The 23,866-nt window shown below is 45.9% G+C and overlaps 2 protein-coding genes and 1 long non-coding RNA gene across 7 annotated transcripts; 2 read left to right on the top strand and 1 right to left on the bottom strand.

Moving 5' to 3' along the window:
• The first annotated feature begins 199 nt into the window (after positions 1–199).
• Positions 200–7,392, top strand: map1lc3a (microtubule-associated protein 1 light chain 3 alpha). Its single transcript, XM_084543707.1, has 4 exons — positions 200–343; positions 4,476–4,531; positions 4,615–4,721; positions 5,243–7,392. Exons 1-4 carry the CDS (start codon positions 304–306, stop codon positions 5,403–5,405), a joined length of 366 nt encoding a protein of 121 aa, XP_084399833.1. The 5' UTR covers positions 200–303; the 3' UTR covers positions 5,406–7,392.
• A 407-nt stretch (positions 7,393–7,799) lies between these two features.
• Positions 7,800–16,873, bottom strand: eif6 (eukaryotic translation initiation factor 6). 2 transcript variants are annotated; one of them, XM_084543703.1, is made up of 7 exons: positions 16,745–16,873; positions 16,397–16,533; positions 12,862–12,947; positions 11,253–11,428; positions 9,664–9,840; positions 9,347–9,531; positions 7,800–8,244 (listed from the first exon to the last, which is right to left on the bottom strand). In XM_084543703.1, the coding sequence occupies exons 2-7, from the start codon at positions 16,501–16,503 to the stop codon at positions 8,235–8,237; spliced, it is 741 nt and encodes a 246-aa protein (XP_084399829.1). In that variant the 5' UTR covers positions 16,504–16,533; positions 16,745–16,873; the 3' UTR covers positions 7,800–8,234. The 2 variants fall into 2 exon arrangements, with proteins under 2 accessions (XP_084399829.1, XP_084399828.1); XM_084543702.1 differs by having other exon boundaries at positions 16,811–16,873.
• A 1,441-nt stretch (positions 16,874–18,314) lies between these two features.
• Positions 18,315–23,033, top strand: LOC311487441. 4 transcript variants are annotated; one of them, XR_014699035.1, is made up of 4 exons: positions 18,315–18,491; positions 20,983–21,073; positions 22,291–22,403; positions 22,519–23,033. It is a non-coding gene; the product is annotated as an uncharacterized lncRNA (long non-coding RNA). The 4 variants fall into 4 exon arrangements; XR_014699036.1 differs by having other exon boundaries at positions 22,286–22,403; XR_014699037.1 differs by having other exon boundaries at positions 20,983–21,085; positions 22,286–22,403.
• Positions 23,034–23,866: the final 833 nt, after the last annotated feature.

Here is a 23,866-nt window from a genome sequence, read left to right as displayed (position 1 = left end):
AAAATAATGTCTAATATAATAAAAAATGATTATATGAATATAAATAAATGTCATTTATATATAATAAATAATAATAAATCCATAATAAAGCTCGGCGGTGAAAAAAGGCGCACGTCCCCTTTAAGCGCAGCGGGTGACGTCAGCGCTGCTTCAGTGGCTTTGTTTGTCCGGAGCCGTTGGAGCCTCAGACGGACCCGAGACACGGACCCGAGACACGGACCCAGACCCAGAACCTCCAGCTTCTCCCGAGTCCCGGCGGCACCGACAACCCTACGAAACCTGCCAGAGCGCATCGAGACAGACATGCCGTCCGACAGGCCCTTCAAGCAGAGGAGGACATTCGGTAAGAACCCCCCTCCGGGCCGACGTTTGTTTTGCTGCGGCTGCCGTTTACCCGAGCGGAGGAGCGGTTAGCCGGCCTGTTAGCCGCCTAGCTCCGCCTAGCTCCGCCCGTCTGTTGACAAGTGTCTGCTGTTGTTATTGTAGCCGTTCCTAACGTTAGCAGCGCGGGACACAAACCTCCAGCCGTCTGCTCGGGACATTATGTGTTTATGGAGGGAAATAAATAAACATCAGGAACAACGTGTCTCATCTGTTTGACTAAATGACATCGACATTATCCTCTGGGTTATCCGGGTTCATCATCTGGGTCACATTAGCCGGGCGAGCCGCGGAGCTAGCTCGGCCCTTGTTGACCAGCGCTAACGCCGCCGGCTAAGCTAACAGCTAACGGCTAGCAGCTAACGGCTAACGGCTAACGGCTAACGGCTAACAGGACCGTGTAAGCAGTTAGTGTTTCTGGGAGGAAAACAACATGTGCTGACACATTATCCCAGTACACGTGTTGACTGATTTATGTTGTAACTTGACGCCGGTAGACGGCCCCCTGTCCCGGGCAGGAGGAGCCCGCTCGGCCCGTTGCATAATTCTTCTACCCGGAGGAAGAACCAACAGTTGATCTTCTGTTTATTGGTTGTGTTGACCAGGACCAGCTGTTCTCATTAAGCTGCTTTAACCCACTGATAAGATATGAACTGTTATTAACCAGCAATGATTAACTCCTGGGCTTTTAGTGTTTATCTGAATTATTCATGAATGATTTAATATATTTACATACTGACTGTGTTACTTTTATTTTATTAAATATGAATGACATTCTTTTTTATATATATATATATTTTATTATATTATTATTACTATTATATCATTACTTAATTTTTATTTGTATTGCTGACATCACTTTTATAAATTTTATATGGTAATCCTTTAATTTATAATTATTATCATTTTTACTGGCGCTATTTTTTTAAATTTATTTTACTTTTTATTAATTTATATGTTACTGGAATTTATTTTATCTTTTATATTCCTGACATCGCTTTCAAATTGAATTTTTTTTATTTTGAATATTAATTTAATTTTATATGACTGACAATTTTATTTTTTTTTTAAATGTTTTTTTTATTAGAGATTAAGGTAATCCTTTAATTCATACATTTTTAAATGACTGATATAGCTTTATTTTTTAACATTATTTTTTTATATTTTTATTTTACTTTTTATTTTTTACTGAATTTATTTGTGTTTTATATTCCTGACGTCAGCCATTTGATAAAAAGTCATTTTTATGTTACTGGAATTTATTTTATTTATGTTTTACATTACTGACATCACTATCTGTATATATTTTATTTATTATTACTTTGTGTATAAGAGGTGAAACACTATTTAGATTAAATACAGGTGATGTAATTACACACATTTAAATTCTTGATAATATCTGAGACACATAAAGACGCTGGAATAAAAGTTTAACAGCGGATGTTAAAGTTATGTTTTAGTGGTAATTTAACCAAACGACTAATTAATATATTAATCCGTACACATCCTGTTTATCGTTATTTAGCTCTGACCTGTAGCTCGGGTTGAAACCCAAACAAAGGAGTCGTTTTCCTCTTGGCCACCCGAGCTTTGACCCTAAAGTTCCTCTGAAATGGAGCAGTGGGATATTTATAAGCGGTTAGTGAGTGAAAGAGTGTAAATTAGACGGAGAGGTGGTAAAAACCCTGCAAAGCTCAAAGCTGGAAACAGTGCAGGGATTAAAGTCCTCGTTCAGACACAAATCACATGAAAAAAGAGGAACTTGATCCTTTTAGAGACTAAAAGGAAACTGCAAAGAGCTCTAAGAGGAAATAAATTAATCAACTAAACTGAATATAATTAAAAAAATAAATTAAAAAATTACTTTAAAATATTATTTTTGAAGTTATTAATACTTTTATCAGCGTATGAGACAAATATGATCTGGATTGTTGTTCAGGCGTCTCATTACAAGTCGTCTTCTTCTGCGGTTTAGATGCTACCGGGCGTATTACTGCCCCCTACAGGGTAAAGTGATTTACTACGACCACACTTCAGATTCTGCTTGCTTTCCACATCGTTACAGCTGCTCTGATCGCCTCCTGGTTTCTTGAGCTACATGGTCATTTTGACAAAAATAATTAGTCTGGGGATCAGAACCGTATTAAATGTAAACGTAAAAAAACAGTTAATAATTGGTTACACAGAACTTTATTACATTAATTTTAACACCCTATATATACCGTAATTTCCAGACTATAAGGCGCACCAGCTAAATTTTGGGGAAACTACAGATTGTTCCATATATAAACCGCACCCGACTATAAGCCGCACCCAAGCCGCTGGTGTTTTAATGTTTAATTACCGTAAGGGTTTCTTCTACCACGGAGGGGATTGTCGGGACAGAAATGACTGTTTGGAAACGCAAAGCGTCCTATTTATTTACATTTGAGAAACACAATAAATCTTTCAATCAATCAATCAATGATCAAACTTTCACATCTTTGACATTACAAACAGCATTCGTGCAGTGCACAAATAATACAACGGTGCGCTCCTAGCGCACTTCCTGCAGTCATCGTACCGTAGTAGTGCAGTATAACAAGAAACAAAGCTTACAACGCTTGACGAGGCAATAACGTTAAATGGCTAAATTTAATTCGTTTTTAAAAGTGCTTGCCTGTAACACGGCAGCAAAAGTGCAGTAACCCGCTGCTCAACTAAATAACCAGCATCTTTTTCTTAAACAGCCAACACAGCAGTAAAGGTGCAGTAACACGGTTTACTGTATCAAAATAACCAGCCTACTATACCAGAAAAGTCAGTTCTTAATCCTCGTGTCATCGTCTATGACATGATAGTCGCCCCTGGTGACCGTTAGCTGTAAAAATCCATATATCCGTTGTATAAACCGCAGGGTCCAAAGCAAGTGTGTGTGTGAGAGAGAGAGACGCATGAGTGACAGAGAGACGAAGAGAGAGCAGGGAAAGGAAATGCAGCTGAACGAATACGCTGCGTGTTTTAAATAGCGTAGAAAAAGAATAACGAAACGCAATATGTGACGGTCGGTGTTGAATCCTTTATTTTTTGGTCGGTGTTGAATCTGTGGCGCACCGCCACAGATTCAACTATGTGTGGGAAACACTGGAAGACGTGGTGGACGAGGAGCTACGGACATGACACATCAGATCAGGATTTATTCACTGTGGCTGGAGAAATAATAAAATAGTAGTGTCATTAATATAATAAATAAATAAAAGTAATTTAAGTAATAAAAATGGAAAAAAATAAATAGAAATGGAAAAATATAATAAAAAACAAAATGGTATAAAAATAAATAAAATAAATGCCATTATTATAAAATAAATAATACAAAGAATGTCAATAATATAATAAAATCAAATCAAATAAAGGCAGAGATGCACCGAAACTTTTCGGCCGAAAAACCGAAAATGCACTTTCGGGCCATTTTCGGACGAAAATTCCTGCGGTTGTTGCTAGCATCATCACAACATCACGTTTCTGCGATAAAAGTCCGAAACAACACGTTTGCATCATCACAACATCACGTTTCTGCGATAAAAGTCCGAAACAACACGTTTGCGTCATCACAACATCATGTTTCGGTGATAAAAGTCCGAAATTTGACGGCGATAAAAGTCCGAAACAACACGTTTGCATCATCACAGCATCATGTTTCAGCAATAAAAGTCCGAAACAACACGTTTGCATCATCACAACATCACGTTTCTGCGATAAAAGTCCGAAACAACACGTACAAGCCACAACTGCAGCAATTTTTGGCCGAAAATGGCCTGAAAGTGCATTTTCGGTTTTTGACTGAAAAGTTTCGGTGCATCTCTACAGTAAAGTCATTAATATATTAAAATATAATGTAATGAATAAAATAAAATAATAGTAATGACACTGATATACAAATAAAATAAAACTACTACTGAAATAATAAACAACGTTCACATTTAGCCATTTCTTCCACCAGCAGGTTCAGACGTCGCTGCTTTAACATCTCGTTAGTTCCTGGTTTAATTCACCGATGAACCGTTGAACACGAGTCGTAAACTTTTCTGACGGCTTGTCTCTCTTCGCCCACACAGCTGACCGATGCAAAGAGGTCCAGCAGATCCGTGAGCAGCACCCCAACAAGATCCCGGTAAGACCCCAGTCCACATCCAGACCCAGAGGATCCAGCGTGAGGACGTCTGACTCTGACTGGTTGTGTTTTTGTGTCTGCAGGTGATCATCGAGAGGTATAAGGGAGAGAAGCAGCTTCCTGTTCTGGACAAGACCAAGTTCCTGGTGCCGGACCACGTCAACATGAGTGAGCTGGTCAAAATCATCAGGTAAACGGACACTGTAGGTAAATTTAGAGCCTGCATGAGGACCAGAGGATCCTGTACAGTCCTCCACACTGCTTCACACCAAAGGATGAGATATAATAAATAAAGATCCAGTTGATTGTTCCCACTCTTAAAGCTGAGGAGGCTGAAATACTAAAGGAACTTAATTTATTTAAAGATGTGACTCAGCTGTAAAAGTTGATTTGCGGCCGATCGATCGGCCTCTTGGTGGGTGTCCAGACTTTTGAGACGTAGTCGTAGATCTGCTTCTCTAAGAGCAAAGACCGGAAGACGAGGAGGAGGAGGAAGAGGAGGAGGAGGAAGAGGAGGAGGAGGAGGTGAAACATGAGAAAGTTAAACATGAGCTGTAGCGTAGAGCAGCGTCCGGCGTCGGTTTGATTCGATCCTCAGACAATTAAGGTTCATTCAGGTGTTTTAAATCTTCAAATCAGTGTTCCCGTAACAACCATCCTCCCCCCTGTCCTCCCCCCTGTCCTCCCCCCTGTCCTCCCCCTATCCTCCAGGCGCCGGCTGCAGCTCAACCCCACCCAGGCCTTCTTCCTGCTGGTCAACCAGCACAGCATGGTGTCCGTGTCCACGCCCATCTCTGAGATCTACGAGCAGGAGAGGGACGAGGACGGCTTCCTCTACATGGTCTACGCCTCGCAGGAGACCTTCGGCTGCTAGGGAGGGGGACACGGGATGGGGGAGGGAGAGTCTTCAGGTGTAGAGAGACGAGGGGGGAGGAGGGGAGGAGGGAGGGACCTAGGCCCAGGTAGCAGCTCCCCGTCATCAGTGTCCTCTCTGTCTCTGTCTCTGTCTCTGTCTCCGTCGCCGTCCAGCGCCGTCTCCTCTTTGGTCAGTAAACGCATCACGAGCCGCCGCCGATGCTCCGGACGACGCCTCGGACTCGTTTCACGTCCTCGTCCTTCCTTCTTTCAGTCCCACACAGGTTTCAGACACTAGCCGGCCAAAACATTAGGTACACCACTGAATGCATTCTAATGTAGCGCCAGAAAGGTGACGAGCCCACTGACTAACATGGAGCGGCCACAATATTAGGAACACGTGGCAGTTCAGCAGTAATCACTAGTGTACCTAATGTTTTGTCTCGTGTGTGTATGCACCAGTAAAGCTACACACACAGGTTTCCGTTAACATTTAACATTAAGAGCATCATGCAAGTAAAACATCCGTTCGTTAGCGTACCTAATGAAGTGGCAGGCGAGCGTACGTGTGAACGTGAAGCTAACGCGCCGCTTCAACCGCTTTTAATTCTCTCATTTTAATGTCGTACGTTTATCGCCGCCGCCCCGCTCCTCCACCTCCTCCACCTCCTCCACCTCCTCCCTCTCCCTGACAATCAGCCCCCCCCACCCCCCTCCATGCCCCTCCCCTTTAAGCACAACAGTCCCACCACGCTAACGTCTAACGTCACTAACGGACACGTTTAAAGAGGTGAAAGCGCTCGACTCTGTTCCTGCGTGAGGACGAGGGGTCACAGGGGAGGGGTTGGGGGAGGGGTTGGGGGAGGGGTTTCTTTCATTTGACCTTTGACCTGTAACCTGTAACCGGAGCCTGAGGTGACTGAGGTGACCGGAGGCCCCTCCCCTCCCCTCCCCCTGCTTTAATGTGTAACATGATCAGAGACACTACAGTAGCATAGAGTTCATCTAACGTATTTAACGTAGGAACATGAATGAGCTTCGTTTGCACACGGATCCGTAGGATTAATTACTGTAACCATAGCAACCAGTCTTCTTTTTGTACCTGCTCCTCTCCCGTCGGCCTTTAACTTAGAGACGATGTGATGCACTACGATCCCTGCATGTTTTATTGTTTCCTTTTTATAAATGTATATTGATTTTACAGATATAATTGTATTTGTTTTAATTCAAGAGAGAGAGAAAAAACAGAAAGTCTTTTTAGATGTTTACTTGAACCAAAAAAATAAAATAAAATAAAAAAACACTATTAATAATAATAAGTGACTATAATCAGCTGTGTTACCAAGTGTGTTCTTCTTTAGGCTTTCTGATGTCGTCACTATACGGAGGGCTGTACATAGACGCGTTGCTATGACGATATTCAAAGCATTCGCCAATAAATGAATAAAAGAGTTGCCTTTAAAAAGAAAAACGACTGATTTGTTTGATTAAGTGTTTTAAACTCACACACATTTAGATTAAGACCAGGAAGATGGGAGGTCACATATTCATTCATTCCTTCTCTCCTTCCTTCCTTCCTTCCTTCTTCTCTCCTTCCTTCTTCTTCTCTCCTTCCTTCCTTCTTCTTCTCTCCTTCTTTTTCTTCCTTCCTTCCTTCTCTCTCCTCTCTCCTTCCTTCCTTCCTTCTTCTTCTCTCTTCTCTCCTTCCTTCTTCTCTCTCCTTCTCTCCTTCCTTCCTTCTTCTCTCCTTCCTTCTTCTCTCTCCTTCTCTTTCTTCCTTCCTTCCTTCCTTCTCTCTCCTCTCTTCTCTCCTTCCTTCCTTCTCTCTCCTCTCTCCTTCCTTCCTTCCCTCTCTCCTTCTTCTGTCCTTCCTTCCTTCTCTCTCTCCTCTGTCTCCTTCCTTCCTTCTCTCTCCTTCCTTCCTACCTTGTCTCCTTCCTTCTCTCCTGTCTCCTTCCTTCCTTCTCTCTTTCCTTCTTTCCTTCCTTCCTTGTCTCTCTCCTTCCTTCTTTCCTTCCTTCCTACCTTGTCTCCTTCTCTCCTTCCTTCCTCCCTCCATAAATAAATCAGATCTTAACATGTGAGAGTCTTTCCATCTTGTTCCAACATCTGGATCATGTCTCCAAGTCAACAATCAGCTGTTGATGGTTCTGATCCAGCGGTAGGTAGAGATCCATTAGAGACAGCAGCTGGTACAATATTCTACTGACCACATGATGGCGCTGCTGATTTACAGACACACAAACTGAGATCAGATCTCAAGTGCTGGCTGGGGACACATGTGGAGACACATTTAGATTAAGACCAGGTGGATGGACAGGTGAGACCAGGTGAGACCAGGTGGAGGGACAGGTGAGACCAGGTGAGACCAGGTGAGACCAGGTCTCAAGAGAAGAAACGGATCAAACAGATAAAAAGAGGTGGATTCATTTTATTTTACAAAGTCAGACGGTTAAGAAATATCACGAGTTACGTCATCATCATCATCATCATCTTCATCATCACTAACACTAACTCGCTGCCTCGTCGTCAGTTTTCTGGTTCAGAGCTCAAACATGAAGCGTCTTCACCTTCACTTGATATTATGGGATGTATTCTGGTCGTCGTGCTCAGCTCCTGCTGGACCTTCACCCAGAGCAGCAGCAGCAGCACAGACACTAGTTTAAACTTTAATTTCTACCAGACTCCAGCCGGTCGAGACACGAGAGCTGAACCGGTTTGATGGATCCGTCCTGGAGACGTTTATAACAATAAAATAACAAAGGGCCAACGAGGAGGGAAGGGTTTTAAGGTGGTAATGTGAGATCCAGCCCTCGTTGGCGTTCTCCGTGAGGTGAGGAGGTGTCGTCTACGCCATGCTGATGACAAACAGATAAACAGCTTCACTCATCACATCCAGTCTGAACGCTGAGAGTCATTTAGGAAACGGCTGAGACCAGGTAGGATAAGTTGATTAAATTACATTTATTAGTTTATTAATAGTTAATTAAAGGATTAGTTGACTACGCAGGAAACATCTCCACTTGACCAGAAGCTAGCTTGGAGCAACGAGCTAGGCTAATTAGCAGAGCTAGGCTAATTAGCAGAGCTAGGCTAGTTAGCAGAGCTAGGCTAGTTAGCAGAGCTAGGCTAATTAGCGGTGCTAGCATAGAACAGTAACAGTTTGACAGAAGCAGACCTCCAGTTACTGAAGTTATTATTTATAGTTTTCAGTCAAACAGAGTCGTTCTCTTTAATCAGGTTCTTTAGTAACGAGTTTAGAAATTATTTAATATTAATTCAGAAAAATCTCTATAAGGGTTTAATGAGAGTATTTACATACTCTATGTGCCCTTCCTTCCTTCCTTCCTTCCTCCCTTTCCTTCTGTCTGTGTCTTCCTCCTTTCATCAGTCCTTCCTACTTTTTTCCATCCTTCATCAATCATTCCTTCCTCTCTCCCTCCTTCCTTCAGTCCTTCTTCCCTCCTGTCGTTCCGTCCTTCTTCCTTCTATTCTCCCTTCATCCATCATTCCTTCTACGTCTTCTCTCTCTCCCTCCTTCTATTCTTCCTTTCCTCCCTTCCCTCTTTCCTTCCTTCTTTGTGTCTTCTCTCCCTCCTTCCTTCAGTCCTTCCTTCATCCATCATTCCTTCTACGTATTCTCTCCCTCCCTTCCTCCCCTCTTTCCATCCTCCCTTCCTTCCTTCCCTTAATAACTGATGGTCATGTGATCATATCAGGACTCGTATCGTCTGATGCTCAATATTAAAACGATCGAGGTCTAAAATAAACGTGACCCTGTTTTCTGTTCTTAAACCACCTGAGCGTGGACCGGTCTGACTCTGGACCGGTCTGACTCTGGACCGGTCTGAGCCTGGACCGGTCTGAGCGTGGACCGGTCTGAGCCTGGACCGGTCTGACTCTGGACCGGTCTGACTCTGGACCGGTCTGACTCTGGACCCGTGTGCCGGCGGCGCCTACCTGTCGATGAGCGAGTCCCTCATGCTGGTGGCGATGGCGGACGGCTGCGCCGCGTCGCTGAGCCTGAAGACGCTCTCGATGACGGACAGCTCGGTGCTGGTCGTGTCCAGGCCGCAGAACGCGCACCAGTCGTTGACAACCATCCCCGCGGCGATGACCTCGCTGCCCCGGTTCACCGTGCCCGCCTGGACAGGAAGTTAGCATTAGCATTAGCATGTCACCTCTCTGCTTTTATTGTGAAAAACCTGCCGAGTTTACTGTGACAGTAAAGAGACGACATCATCATCATCATCGTCGTCATCGTCTTCGTCACTCACCACCAGAGGAACCTGCAGCAGAGACGACAGCTCGTCCTGGTCCTCTATGGACGTCTTGGGGTGGACCAGTCCCCCCTGGTTACTGAAGGAGCAGTAGGACCCCACCAGGACCTGCTCCGCTACCGTCTGACGGAAAACCTCCACCTTCAGGGTGTCCGCCAGGACCTCCTCCGTCTCCTGGAGACAGAGACATGGACGGGGTTAGAGGAGGAGGAGGAGGGGGAGGAGGAGGAGGAAGAAGAGGGAGGAGGAAGAAGGAGGAGGAGGAAGAGGGAGGAGGAGGGGGAGGGGGGAAGGGAGGAGGAGGAGGGGGAGGAGGAGGAGGGGGAGGGGGAGGAAGAAGGAGGAGGAGGAAGAGGGAGGAGGGGGAGGAGGAGGAAGAGGGAGGAGGAGGAGGGGGAGGAGGAAGAGGGGGGAGGAGGAAGAGGGAGGAGGGGGAGGAGGAAGAGGGGGGAGGAGGAAGAGGGAGGAGGAGGAAGAGGGAGGAGGAGGAAGAGGAGGAAGAGGATGGAGGAAGGAGAGAAGAAGATAGGACAATGAGGAGGAGGAAGGAGGAGAAGGAGGAAGAGGAAGAAGAGGGAGGAGGAAGAGGGAGGAGGAGGGGGAGGGGGGAGGAAGAGGGGGAGGAGGAGGAGGAGGAGGAGGAAGAGGGAGGAGGAGGAAGAGGGGGGGGAGGAGGAAGAGGGGGAGGAGGAGGAGGAAGAGGAGGAGGAAGAAGGAAGAAGAAGGAGGAGGAAGAGGGAGGAGGAGGGCGAGTGGGGAAGGGAGGAGGAGGGGGAGGAGGGAGGAGGAAGAGGGGGAGGAGGGAGGAGGAAGAAGGAGGAGGAGGAAGAAGAAGGAGGAGGAAGAGGGAGGAGGAAGAGGGGGAGGAGGAGGAGGGGGAGGAGGAAGAGGGGGAGGAGGAAGAAGAGGGGGAGGAGGAGGGGGAGGAGGAGGAGGGGGGAAGGGAGGAGGAAGAGGGGGAGGAGGAGGGGGAGGAGGAGGAGGGGGAGGAGGAGGAGGGGGGGAGGAGGAAGAGGGAGGAGGAGGAAGAGGAGGAAGAGGATGGAGGAGGAAGAAGAGGAGGAAGAGGAGGGAGGAGGAGGAGGAAGAAGAGGAGGAAGAGGAGGGAGGAGGAGGAGGAAGAAGAGGAGGAAGAGGAGGGAGGAGGAGGAAGAGGATGAGGAGGAGGAGGGGGAGGAGGAGGGGGAAGAGGAGGAGGAAGAGGAGGAGGAGGAGGATGAGGAAGGAGGAAGAGGAGGAAGAGGAGGAAGAAGAGGGGGAGGAGGAGGAAGAGGATGAGGAGGAGGAGGGGGAGGAGGAGGGGGAAGAGGAGGAGGAAGAGGAGGAGGAGGAGGATGAGGAAGGAAGGAGGAAAAGGAGGAGGAAGAAGAAGAGGAAGACGAGGACGAGGAGGAGGAGGAAGAGGAAGAAGAGGAGGAGGAAGAAGAGGAAGAGGAGGAAGAGAAAGAAGAGGATGAAGAAGAAGGAGGAGGAAGGAGGAGAAGGAAAAGAATGAGGAAGAGGAAGAGGAAGAAAAGCAGGTAGAAGAAGAAGAAGAAGAAGAAGAGACAGATGAAGAGTAGTAGTATTGTGTTGAGGGGTCTGACCCGGTCCAGGTCTGGGTGGACCAGAGCTACGTAGTCGTTGCAGGCGATGACGTTGCCCAGAGCAGACAGTCTCTCCTCCACCCTCTGGATCCTCACCACGTCTGGGAGACAGTTCCTCATGTGCTGCAGCTCCTGGTCTGTGGTGTTGTTGGGGACCAGGAGGCCATGACGGTTACCTGGAGGACACATGACACGGGACAACCATGAGCTCACCTGGACGTCCAGAGAGGAGGAGGAGGGGACGACTACCTGGACGTCCAGGGAGGAGGAGGAGGGGACTACTGCCTGGACGTCCAGGGAGGAGGAGGAGGAGGGGACGACGACCTGGACGTCCAGGGAGGAGGAGGAGGGGACGACTACCTGGACGTCCAGAGAGGAGGAGGAGGAGACGACTACCTGGACGTCCAGAGAGGAGGAGGAGGAGGAGGAGGAGGAGGAGGAGGAGGGGACGACGATCTGGACGTCCAGAGAGGAGGAGGAGGAGGAGGAGGAGGAGGAGGAGGAGGAGGGGACGACGACGATCTGGACGTCCAGAGAGGAGGAGGAGGGGACGACTACCTGGACGTCCAGAGAGGAGGAGGAGGAGGAGGAGGAGGAGGAGGAGGAGGAGGGGACGACGATCTGGACGTCCAGAGAGGAGGAGGAGGAGGAGGAGGAGGAGGAGGAGGAGGAGGAGGAGGAGGGGACGACGACGATCTGGACGTCCAGAGAGGAGGAGGAGGAGGAGGAGGGGACGACTACCTGGACGTCCAGAGAGGAGGAGGGGACGACGATCTGGACGTCCAGAGAGGAGGAGGAGGAGGAGGGGATGACGATCTGGACGTCCAGGGAGGAGGAGGAGGGGACTACTGCCTGGACGTCCAGGGAGGAGGAGGAGGGGACTACTGCCTGGACGTCCAGGGAGGAGGAGGGGACTACTGCCTGGACGTCCAGAGAGGAGGAGGGGACGACTGCCTGGACGTCCAGGGAGGAGGAGGAGGGGACGACTCCCTGGACGTCCAGGGAGGAGGAGGAGGGGACGACTCCCTGGACGTCCAGAGAGGAGGAGGAGGGGACGACTGCCTGGACGTCCAGAGAGGAGGGGACGACTGCCTGGACGTCCAGAGAGGAGGAGGGGACGACTCCCTGGACGGCCAGAGAGGAGGAGGGGACGACTCCCTGGACGTCCAGGGAGGAGGAGGAGGGGACGACTCCCTGGACGTCCAGGGAGGAGGAGGAGGGGACGACTACCTGGACGTCCAGGGAGGAGGAGGAGGGGACGACTGCCTGGACGTCCAGGGAGGAGGAGGGGACGACTCCCTGGACGGCCAGGGAGGAGGAGGAGGGGACTACTGCCTGGACGTCCAGGGAGGAGGAGGAGGGGACGACTCCCTGGACGTCCAGGGAGGAGGAGGGGACGACTCCCTGGACGGCCAGGGAGGAGGAGGGGACTACTACCTGGACGTCCAGGGAGGAGGAGGAGGGGACTACTGCCTGGACGTCCAGGGAGGAGGAGGGGACGACTCCCTGGACGTCCAGGGAGGAGGAGGGGACGGGAGGAGGAGGGGACGACTCCCTGGACGGCCAGGGAGGAGGAGGGGACTACTCCCTGGAGCTGAGCTCTACTCACCTACACACATCCTCCCAATGATGCGACAACCAGCGATGGAGGCGTGAACCACCGGGATGGTCTCTGACAGTTCACCTTCAAACACACTGGAGACACACACACACACACACAGTTAGAGGTCTCACCTGGTCTCACCTGTCCATCTCTAAGTCCCTGTGTCTCTACCTGGTCTTAATCTAAATGTGTCTCCACATGCGTCCCCAGCCAGCACTTGAGATCTGATCTCAGTGTGTGTGTCTGTAAATCAGCAGCGCCATCATGTGGTCAGTAGAATATTGTAGCAGCTGCTGTCTCTAATGGATCTCTACCTACCGCTGGATCAGAACCATCAACAGCTGCTGGTTGACTTGGAGACATGATCCAGATGTTGGAACAAGATGGAAAGACTCTCACATGATAACATCTGATTTATTTATGGAGGGAGGAAGGAAGGAGAGAAGGAGACAAGGTAGGAAGGAAGGAAAGAAGGAAGGAGAGAGACAAGGAAGGAAGGAAAGAAGGATGGAAGGAAGGAGAGAGAGAAGGAAGGAAGGAAGGAAGGAAAGAGAGAAGGAAGGAAGGAAGGAAAGAGAGAAGGAAGGAAGGAAGGAAAGAGAGAAGGAAGGAAGGAAGGAAAGAGAGAGAGAAGGAAGGAAAGAGAGAAGGAAGGAAGGAGAGAAGAGGAGAGAAGGAAGGAAGGAAGGAAGGAAGGAGAGAGACAAGGAAGGAAGGAAAGAAGGATGGAAGGAAGGAGAGAGAGAAGGAAGGAAGGAAAGAGAGAAGGAAGGAAGGAAGGAAAGAGAGAAGGAAGGAAGGCAGGAAAGAGAGAAGGAAGGAAGGAAGGAAAGAGAGAAGGAAGGAAGGAAGGAAAGAGAGAAGGAAGGAAGGAAGGAAAGAGAGAGAGAAGGAAGGAAAGAGAGAAGGAAGGAAGGAGAGAAGAGGAGAGAAGGAAGGAAGGAAGGAGAGAGACAAGGAAGGAAGGAAAGAAGGATGGAAGGAAGGAGAGAGAGAAGGAAGGAAGGAAAGAGAGAAGGAAGGAAGGAAGGAAAGAGAGAAGGAAGGAAGGCAGGAAAGAGAGAAGGAAGGAAGGAAGGAAAGAGAGAAGGAAGGAAGGAAGGAAAGAGAGAAGGAAGGAAGGAAGGAAAGAGAGAGAGAAGGAAGGAAAGAGAGAAGGAAGGAAGGAGAGAAGAGGAGAGAAGGAAGGAAGGAAGGAAGGAGAGAGACAAGGAAGGAAGGAAAGAAGGATGGAAGGAAGGAGAGAGAGAAGGAAGGAAGGAAAGAGAGAAGGAAGGAAGGAAGGAAAGAGAGAAGGAAGGAAGGCAGGAAAGAGAGAAGGAAGGAAGGAAGGAAAGAGAGAAGGAAGGAAGGAAGGAAAGAGAGAAGGAAGGAAGGAAGGAAAGAGAGAGAGAAGGAAGGAAAGAGAGAAGGAAGGAAGGAGAGAAGAGGAGAGAAGGAAGGAAGGAAGGAAGGAGAGAGACAAGGAAGGAAGGAAAGAAGGATGGAAGGAAGGAGAGAGAGAAGGAAGGAAGGAAAGAGAGAAGGAAGGAAGGAAGGAAAGAGAGAAGGAAGGAAGGCAGGAAAGAGAGAAGGAAGGAAGGAAGGAAAGAGAGAAGGAAGGAAGGAAGGAAAGAGAGAGAGAAGGAAGGAAGGAAGGAGAGAAGGAAGAAAAGGATACAAGGAACAAAGGAAGGAGGAAATGGAGGGAAGTGAAAGAGAGGAAGGTAGCAAAGTGGGAGGGAGGCAATGAGGCAAGGAAGGAAGGAAGGATGAAAGGAATGGAGGAGGGAAGAGATGTAGGGCCCTATAAAATCCGTTTTATTTTTTCCCAAATTCCGTTTTTTCCATTATAGTTTTTGCAAATCCCATTTTTTGTACCTTTTACTCTTATTTTACTATAAAAACAGTGTGTTTTTAATGTAAATGACTAAAATGTACACAAATTAAATAGAAATTAACTTTATTGAGGTGACAGACAACACGTTTCCTCAATATGGCAAAATTAAAGTGCATCAAAAACAAGTCAATCAAAGTTTTAAGTAATAAAACTTTGATTGACTTGTTATAAAAAAAAACAACAACAACATTTTAATCTGTCAAAATGATAGATTGCAATTCACACCCCAGACCACTTGGTGGAGAGTGAGCATATTGGCTCCTGGTTAAGCAGGGATCCACGAGCAGCGGTTATGAGTCGGTTAAGTTTCGTTTCTCTGTGTGTGGTGCGTAAGTGAGAGAGTGACTTAGTTTGCTAGTGGTCCAGTCGGGCGGTACGTTTTGTTTCTCTGCCGAGGGAGATGTAAGATGTTTGAATGGTGCAGTTTATTGATTATATATCAATCAAACATGGTAGGACTCAACTGAGCCGGTTAAACAGACTCTAGATTCATGATTGAGTCGTCTTTGATAGCCGGTTGTATGAGCCGGGTCCGAGTCTTTCCACCGCTATATTAATTAAAAATTAATGAAAATTAAATGCTATTGAATATGTCATTATTATCATTTAAAAAAAAAATAAAGTGACGGGTAAAAATAGATTATGACGGGATTTTATGACCCTGTCAGTCAAAATGACAGACAACGATAAAGTCTAGCGCAACCTCTGCCTGACACATATTAATCGGTCGGGAACTGCTCGGCTCTGTACTCGGGGGGTTAGCGACCGAGTTTCACAGTTTTTTCGCCGACGAAGACAGAGCCATGGGCAGCCGCTTCGCCATGCTTACAATGTTTTGAAGGGGAGGGGCTCAGTCTTTGGAAGGGGCTTGTTGTGCCACCCAGATTTGCTTCCCTCCGTGCAGTTTTCCCCAGACGTACGTTCCTCTTCCACATGAAAACAGCATTGCAGTCAAATTATGTCAAATTCCGCGTTAAAAAGTAGATTCCGTTTTTATCGGCCAATTCCGCGATTCCGTCCGCGATTCCGTGATCGCGGAAATCATAGGGCCCTAGAGATGAAAGAGGTAAACAGGGAAGGAGGCAAGGAAGGAAACAAGTAAGGAGGGAAGGAAGGAAAGGAAGGAAGGAACAAAGGACGGAGGGAGGAACAAAGAAAGGGAGGAAAGAAAGGAAGGAGGAAAGGGAAAGAGGAAGGTAGGAAGGAGGAGGGAAGGCATGGAAGAAGTAAACAGGGAAGGACACAAGAAAGGAAGGAAAAGAAGGAACAAAGGAACGACAGAGGGAAGGAGGTAGGGAAGGAAAGAAGGCAGAAGGAAAAGGAGAGAAGGGAAAGATGAAGGTAGGAAAGTGGGAGGAAGGAAGGAGGCAAGGAAGGAGGCAAGGAATCAGTGTTCACACCTGGTCTCCAGAAACCAGATCAGTGTTCACACCTGGACCTGTTTAACCAGGTCTCCAGAAACCAGATCAGTCAGGGTGGACGCTGACGTCAGTTTGTAAATAAAAGACTAATCTAAACGGGACACACCTCATCTAACGTTCCTACAGCCAGGAACACTCTGATTACCTGCTCGGTTCAGGTGTGAACGGCTGTGGATGCTAACCAGATGCTAACCAGACGCTAACCAGACGCTAACCAGGTGTGTTCCAGGTACCGGCTCACCTGTAGAAGTTCTCCGAGCCGCCTATCGCCACCAGACAGTACGTGTTGGTCAGTTTGGCGAAGCAGCCGATCTCGTTGTTCTTCTCAAAGGACGCTCTCACAGCCATGACGGAGGAGATGATGGTTCACTTCTGATCCTGAAAGAGAGAGGACGGTTAATAGATAAATAAATAAATAAATAGACACCAGTCAGGCTGTGTACGAGCAGAGCTGCTGCCACAAACCACAGCAACTGCCGGAGCTAGCCGACAAGCTAACCAGCTAGCTAGTTTGTAAAAGTTTACCAGTCAGCTGACAAGAAGAAAACAAAGCGTCACGTTAACAGTTCTTAAAAAAAACTGCTTCTACCTGAAACGCGGTGACGTCTGTTTCATTAATAAACCCCGCGTGCTCAGAGAAAAGCGGTTAAATCACCTGAAAAACTCTCGAGGCCTCTCAACAAGCGAGGTGGTGATTCCCTTCCACCACACGTGCTATCTTCCGGGGTGAACGCCGTGACGTAAGACGCAACGGAAGCCATGAAATAAAAAAATAAATTAATGAATAAATAAACAAATAAATAAATACAAGCATTTAATCGTTTACGTCGTGATAATAGTTCAGGTTGAATTACATTAATAAATAAATAATTAAACTAGTTTTTGGCGTCGAGTCAGAAACGGTGATGCTTTTATTTTGTCAATGTACTTCCGCTTCTGCGTCCAGAATGAGATTTGGTGTAAAACATTATTATATAAATTTAATTCATAAAGAAATGTACGTACAGTTAAAATAAATGATATATGAAAGCCTTAAAACATTATTAACACATTTTAATATAAAAAATAAATAAATATTTGAGTTGCGCGAAAAAATAATTTATGACAAAAAAAAAAAAAAAAAAATGTGTTTAGTGATTTATGATGAATAAACAATAAAGACATAAAAACCATCCTGGGCTGCTGATTAAGATATGACCTTGATTGCTGTTATGTCATGGTCAATTTATTTATAAATTAAAATGTAAAAAGAACAAACGTTGACTAAAATTGCTTTCAAACTTTTATAAAACTTGATTTTTCTTTCTGATATTAATGTCGAGTAATTTTTTATTTATACCTCATCAGTTTATAGCTTGGTAATTTATATTTTAGGCACATTATGCTAATATTACTTCTGAATTCAGGACTTCTACTGGTAATTTTACGCGTCTGTATCAGTATATTTACTTAAGATGTGTACGTAATTTAAAAAACAACAAATAAAAAAATATTTTAATAGATTCTCGATTGTTTGTATATCGTTTTTTATTCCTATTCTTCACGCTCTCTCGTGTTTTTGTCCCAGATGTGCCACAGAAAGTCTTCCCCCGCTCAACAACCTGCATAGCAACCGCTGTCCTCTTCCTCTGTCCTCGCGGTCCACCGGCCGCCACACTCTTAGCCAATCACGTCTCACCAGTCGCGTGACGTGATTGTTTGTTGACACTTCCATTAGTTCGCCACCCACGTGACGTCACTCCGGGAGGGGCGGGAAGGGAGGTGGAGGCAAAGAGCAGCGAAGACGAGAGAGAGGTATCACTCCTGTCTGATATTCAATGTCTTCTTGTATTTATTTATTTAACTTTTAGACGCACACCAGTGAATTAAAACCACTGTGTCCTTGAAGATTTCTCTATAACGTTAATTATAATTAATTTAACGTGTTTAGCCACCATTTAACATCACATGTCAAAGAAAAGCACTCGACCAAATGTGAATGCAAAAAAATATAGTTGCTGCTGTTATGAATTCGTTTCTGTACAATAAACCTTTGTTGTTATAGAATAATTTAGCACAAACTCAGTCTGAGAGACACAAACGTTACGACAAAGAGACATAAAACAACAACAACAACGAAGACACAAAACGACAAGGAAGAGATGGAAACCAACCTCAAAGAAACGTGATGGAGTGGCACCTCTTCTCATATTTCAGGATCTTTGCAGTCGCCCGCTCCGGTGACACGTCGCTGCGGATTCTCTGCCTGGAAACACCGCAAACTAATCGGAACCGGCGGCCGAAGGAGACGGAGACGGAGACGGACCGGTCTCTCGGGCTCTGAGGGGGTCGATTAGGTGGGATAACGTTAATTTCAGCTCAGAGCTCCGTTTGTTCTCCTCCACCGTCTGGAGGCGGAGCCACGAGGCCAGCTCGAGACATGTCACATTAGGGCCCACGTGTTACGGAATAAATATAGGAAACCATTTTAATAAATAAATAGATATAAAGGTTTATAAAGTCACTTTAAATAGTTATTTTAGTGGCGTTAGCTTTCTTTAAAGGCTACATGCTTAACTACTGTATAGATTATGTTTTAGGTCTAATCATTTACTATTTATTGACCACTAATATATGTCTGAATCATTATTTAACAGATAAACTATCAATAAAACGACTAAACATTAACACAAACAGGCCACAAATACATGATATTTAACTACAAGGAGACACACAATTACAGCCAAAGCCTCAAAACAACCACACAAGACTCTAAATTAAATAAAACAACCACAGAGAGACACAAAATGACTGGAACGAGACACAACAACACAAAACAAGACACAAAAATACATCACAAAGAGACACGACACCGCGAGGAGACATAAAACCACCGCAGTCAGAACAAACACACGACAAAAAGCACAAGTCAGACGGTAAATTAACTAATATTACCACAAAGAGAAATAAAAAGACACAAAACTGTGTCAATGACTGCAAAATAACACAAAAAAAGAAAATATACGATCACCACAAAAGAAACTTAAAAGATTATAAGACACAAAACAATTTTAAAGAGATGAAAAACATAAAATGATTAAAATATAAAACATAAAATTACACGATGACCACACAGAGTGATACAGGTTTATAGTTTCCGTTCATTAAATAGATTATTTATCTTAATTATTCCCCGGTGGGTGGACCCCGTCCCCAAACAGAAGAATTAAATCAACACACTGAGGGCAAAGGTCACGGATTCAAAGAGACGTGTCTTTGAATCTGTCTTCACGGCCATTTTGTGTCTCATTTCTCGCTGCTTTCATCGTATTTGTCCTCACTTTTTCATTTTTTCTTAACGTCCACCTGCCACGAGGCCGCGTGGCGTGAGTCGGCTCGGCGGGAATCAAACCACCGACCTCCCCTGATGCAGCTTCAGTCACAGGTGGAGGAGACGAGGATGAACGAACGGCTGAGTCAGCTTGTTGTGAAGCGAAGGGGGCAGCAGCAGCAGCAGCAGCGCCGCCGCCGAGGAGTCAAAACAAAACCTTTCTATTTTTATCCCGGCTTTGTCTCCAGCTGTGATCTGTGCTGCTAAGACAGCTGTGGAGGGACGAGGGGAGACGATCTGAATGCAGAATGAGACGCTGTCCGCGGCCGTGAATGAAGCATCTGGAGCTGATCTCTGCTGGCTCGGTTCTGATGTGAAAAGACACGTCAACGGGCTGTAATGAACACTGATTAAAACATTTATTACTGAGAATAGTTTATGGCTTTTAATGCGACGAATTCTACGTTGATAGATAGAAAATCCTCCTCCAGGACTTTCACGTCTGGACTTTCATTCATCTTCTGTAACCTCTTGTCCTGTTAAGTGTCATTGGTTTAGAGGGGGGGTCCACCCTGGACAGGTCTCCAGTCTATCCCAGCTGTCATTGGTCTAGAGGGGGGGGTCCACCCTGGACAGGTCTCCAGTCTATCCCAGCTGTCATTGGTCTAGAGGGGGGGTCCACCCTGGACGGGTCTCCAGCCTATCCCAGCTGTCATTGGTCTAGAGGGGGGTCCACCCTGGACAGGTCTCCAGTCTATCCCAGCTGTCATTGATCTAGAGGGGGGGTCCACCCTGGACAGGTCTCCAGTCTATCACAGGGCTAACACAGAGAGACACTCACACCTACGGCCAATTTAGAATCACCAATGAACCTAACCAGCATGTCTTTGGACGGTGGGAGGAAGCTGGAGAACTTTCCCGAAGACACAAAAACATAAAATAAGACACGAAATAATCACAACAAGGTGGAAAACATTAACGTAAAAGACTCATCTCATGCATGTACGTACAAAACAGCCACAAATGAGACTTAAACACCAGAGACAGCCTGTCCACAGATGATTTTATAAAAGCGCGTCTCACCGAAGTCTCAGGATTAATGTTCGTTAGCGTTCAACAACGTTAGCGTGGTGATTTAGTTTCTCTTTGTCTCTGCAGGTGTTTTGTGTCTTAATTTATCTTAATTTTCTCCATATTTGTTTAATTAATGTCCAAATGCTCCGTTTTCCTCCTTTCTACCTGAGGCCTGAAGCTTCAGCTCCCGTCCAGCAGTAGCTCCTCTCATGTTATATTTAGGTCTCGGCCCAGAATCAACTTTTATGTGAGAGCGATCACAACTTTACTGCCAGAGGACCGCGGCCGTGACACGTTTGCGAGGCGATTAATTCCTCCTTGTTTTTATCGCCCGGCGTCGCCCGGCGACACGCTGTTACAGTCTCCGCTCGTCACTGTGAATAAAATGAGCCTGAAGCCGAGTGTGAAAATATTCAGCAGCATTTTGTTCCCGTTTGTTCCAGAATCAGCAGCCCACGAGCTGGAGGCTGATGTGTCCGGACCAGCAGGCAGCAGGGTTTGAATCAGAGCCGCAACAAAACAGTATTCCTCCAGGTTATCAGATCAGTTAGTCCGTTTATAAGTTATTAGTAATATTATTATTATTATTTTGTACAATTAATTTATCAACTATTTTATGAGTAGCCAACTAATCCTTTGGTTAACCACTAAATCAAACTCAAACTTTAACCAAATGACACCATTCAACTAAAGTTTAGATTTATTCATGTGTATCATCCTGTAGAGAGTCTCCATTCATGCTAACGCTAAGCTAACGGTCACGTCTATGTGAGAGGAAACACATCAGGAACCTCCACATGGGAAGACCCCAGCCGGCCTGAAGGTTAGAACCATAGACTGTATAAAGATGGACCGTGGAACAGCTCCTTTAAAGTGAATCTAAATCAAGTAGAGCTCCCCCTGGTGTCTGGCTGTAGTATAGGTTATAAGCTCTGCCCCCTCCGTGTTAGTGGGCGGGACTTGGGTCAAACTAAAACACTAAAATACACATCAAATATGTTTTTTTCAAGGATGGTTTCTGTCATTTCAGGTAATTGATGTAATGTTGATGAATGTTCAAGTGTAAGTTTTGTTTTAGTTATTTACAACCAGTTGCCATGACAACCGCGCTGTAAAGTGGTCCCGTAGGACCGTGAGAGTTGTAAAAACAATTTTTAAAAATTAAGTCCAGTGTATAATCCATCATCTCCTTGTAACAGGTGGAGGTAGAGCAGAGCGGAGTATTAATTAAACTAAAACATGAGTGAGTCTGGAGGAAGTGTGGGCGGGGCATCAATATCACGGCTCCACGTGGCTCCGCCCTCAGACCGTACTGATCAGACTCTGGATCCAAACTCACAAGATGGCGCCGCCCGTATCCCCGGGAACATAGAGTCAGTTTGACCAATGAGAGGAAGAGGAGACGTGTAGTCCATGTTTATATACAGTCTATGGTTTTCTATGGCAACAACCTTCAGGCTGTGATGCTAACCACTGCTAACGGTCGCTAACACCCACCTAGAGCAGAACGTTACTGGAAATCCTAGTTTAGGTTTAGAGGTCTGTATGAGCAGAAACACACTGATGGAAAGCAGCGCTGACATGCTAGCTGTTAGCATCACCATTAGCATTGTTATTAGGAGAAGGAGAAGTTCTGATCGTGTTTCTAATGAATAATTCTCTGATGATTCATTAAAGTCCAGAAAGATTGTAGATTATTATGGGATACTATTCAGAACAGGGTCATCATGTACCTGTGTGTTTTAGTCCAGGTGTGACTTCCTGTGTTGACGACCAGCGATGGGAGGAGATCAGAGCCGTGAGAAGGAGTCTGAGGAGAAGAAAGAGGAAACTGAGAAACGTCCAGAGTCTGAGAAAACTGAAGGTTCATTGACTTTACATTTTATTTTACGTTTCATTTCTCTGACCGCTGGAGAAACGCAGGTTTGATTTAACGCAAATATTCATCCTCACCATTAATGTCCGCCTTTCTTCTGCAGACTCGCCAGGAGAGCTGCCCCAGTGCAGGATGGGAAACAGGACGGTGGACAACATGTGTTTCATGATCTCGTGCACCAACTGGTATTAAACTGGGCCGGACGCTGCGTTCATGGACCCTCCGAGGATTTAAAACAAAGCAGTGACTGAAGCTGTGATGTTTTAACGATGCTTTGTGCTCACACTACAAGATATTCTTTAACTGACCGTGCCAGATAAGGAATTAGCATTATGTAGGACTATGTTTCAACAACTTGATCTAAATCTAAATTGACTGGTCCACACTCCGGTCCACCAGGGGGCGCTAACCGCATATTCAGAACAAAAGAAGCGATACTTTAAACGCAGTTAAAAACACACAAAGCAGTAAACTCATGCTAGCTAATGTTAGCTACCGTAGCCTGTAGGAAACATGGAACTACATCCTCCAAAATGATTATCCAGCTGAAATGCCACCTTTCTGACACTAGTGTACCTAATGAACTGGCATGTGAGTGTAAATAATGAATAAAAATGTCTGTGGAAAATGTCCCGGTTAATCCAAACCTCTCCAACTTGGTAAATGTTGACGGACCGTCCCGTCAGAAACATGTGAGCTGACTCAATCATCCACTTGGACAAAATAAAGGAGTCAGATTTTCCTCATTAAATCTTCCACGAGAGTAAAACAGAGCTTGAAGGCATCATCAGCGTGAACATCTCCGAGCAGGTGGTTGAACATATTTCAGATCACCAGAGGACCAGTGTCTGCAGCCCTACAGGGACATTTCAGCAAAACACCAGCGGGCAGATTGATGAAGCACGTCTGGTAGATTTGAAAAAAAACTCATCATGATGCAGATGATCCAAAACAGAAGAAATATATCCGCTATCAGGGGATGCTCAAATAACTCATATAACAGGACGTCTCCAGCACAGTGACAATAAAGTAATAAAACAGCATGAAGACAAACAGAGATATTTAATAAACCAACAAATGTAATATAATAGAGTACAATTAACTGCAGTTCCTCTCCCGTCCACTAGAGGCTCCACCTGTGAGTCAGTCTCCACAGATCTCCATGTTAAACCAACATGTTTACAGCTTGATACTAAAACTAATTTCTCCATCCATGGTGAATGTTTCTAGAACTCACCTGTTTATAATTGTATCAAGGACTGAAGTTCTGCAGGATTAAGGGGGCGTGGCCTCTTTGATTGACAGGTAGCTAGCGGTCTTTAGCCTCAGCTCTGCTCATGCTCCACCTCTTTATCAAATCAGATGGAAGTTAGGTGCAGTCAGACGAAGATGGAGACGGACGGAGACGCCACACTGACCTTCAGATGATATAGCTGCAAGCTAACATGTTA

The sequence above is a fragment of the Chelon labrosus genome, assembly GCF_963514085.1.
Source record: "Chelon labrosus genome assembly, chromosome: 4".
In the NCBI taxonomy this organism is placed as follows: Eukaryota; Metazoa; Chordata; class Actinopteri; order Mugiliformes; family Mugilidae; genus Chelon; species Chelon labrosus.
This window is presented reverse-complemented; position numbering and strand designations above follow the sequence as displayed.

What these genes read in the sequence shown, in the direction of transcription:
- map1lc3a (XM_084543707.1), top strand. Translation starts at nt 304, where the DNA reads ATGCCGTCCGACAGGCCCTTCAAGCAGAGGAGGACATTCG. An exon ending in CAAGCAGAGGAGGACATTCG is followed by an intron (nt 344 to 4,475) that starts GTAAGAACCCCC and finishes TCGCCCACACAG; the next exon opens with CTGACCGATGCAAAGAGGTC. An exon ending in GAGCTGGTCAAAATCATCAG is followed by an intron (nt 4,722 to 5,242) that starts GTAAACGGACAC and finishes CCTATCCTCCAG; the next exon opens with GCGCCGGCTGCAGCTCAACC.
- eif6 (XM_084543703.1), bottom strand. Translation starts at nt 16,503, where the DNA reads ATGGCTGTGAGAGCGTCCTTTGAGAAGAACAACGAGATCGGCTGCTTC. An exon ending in GGCTCGGAGAACTTCTACAG is followed by an intron (nt 12,948 to 16,396) that starts GTGAGCCGGTAC and finishes GTGTGTCTCCAG; the next exon opens with TGTGTTTGAAGGTGAACTGT. An exon ending in TCCACCCAGACCTGGACCGG is followed by an intron (nt 9,841 to 11,252) that starts GTCAGACCCCTC and finishes CTCTGTCTCCAG; the next exon opens with GAGACGGAGGAGGTCCTGGC.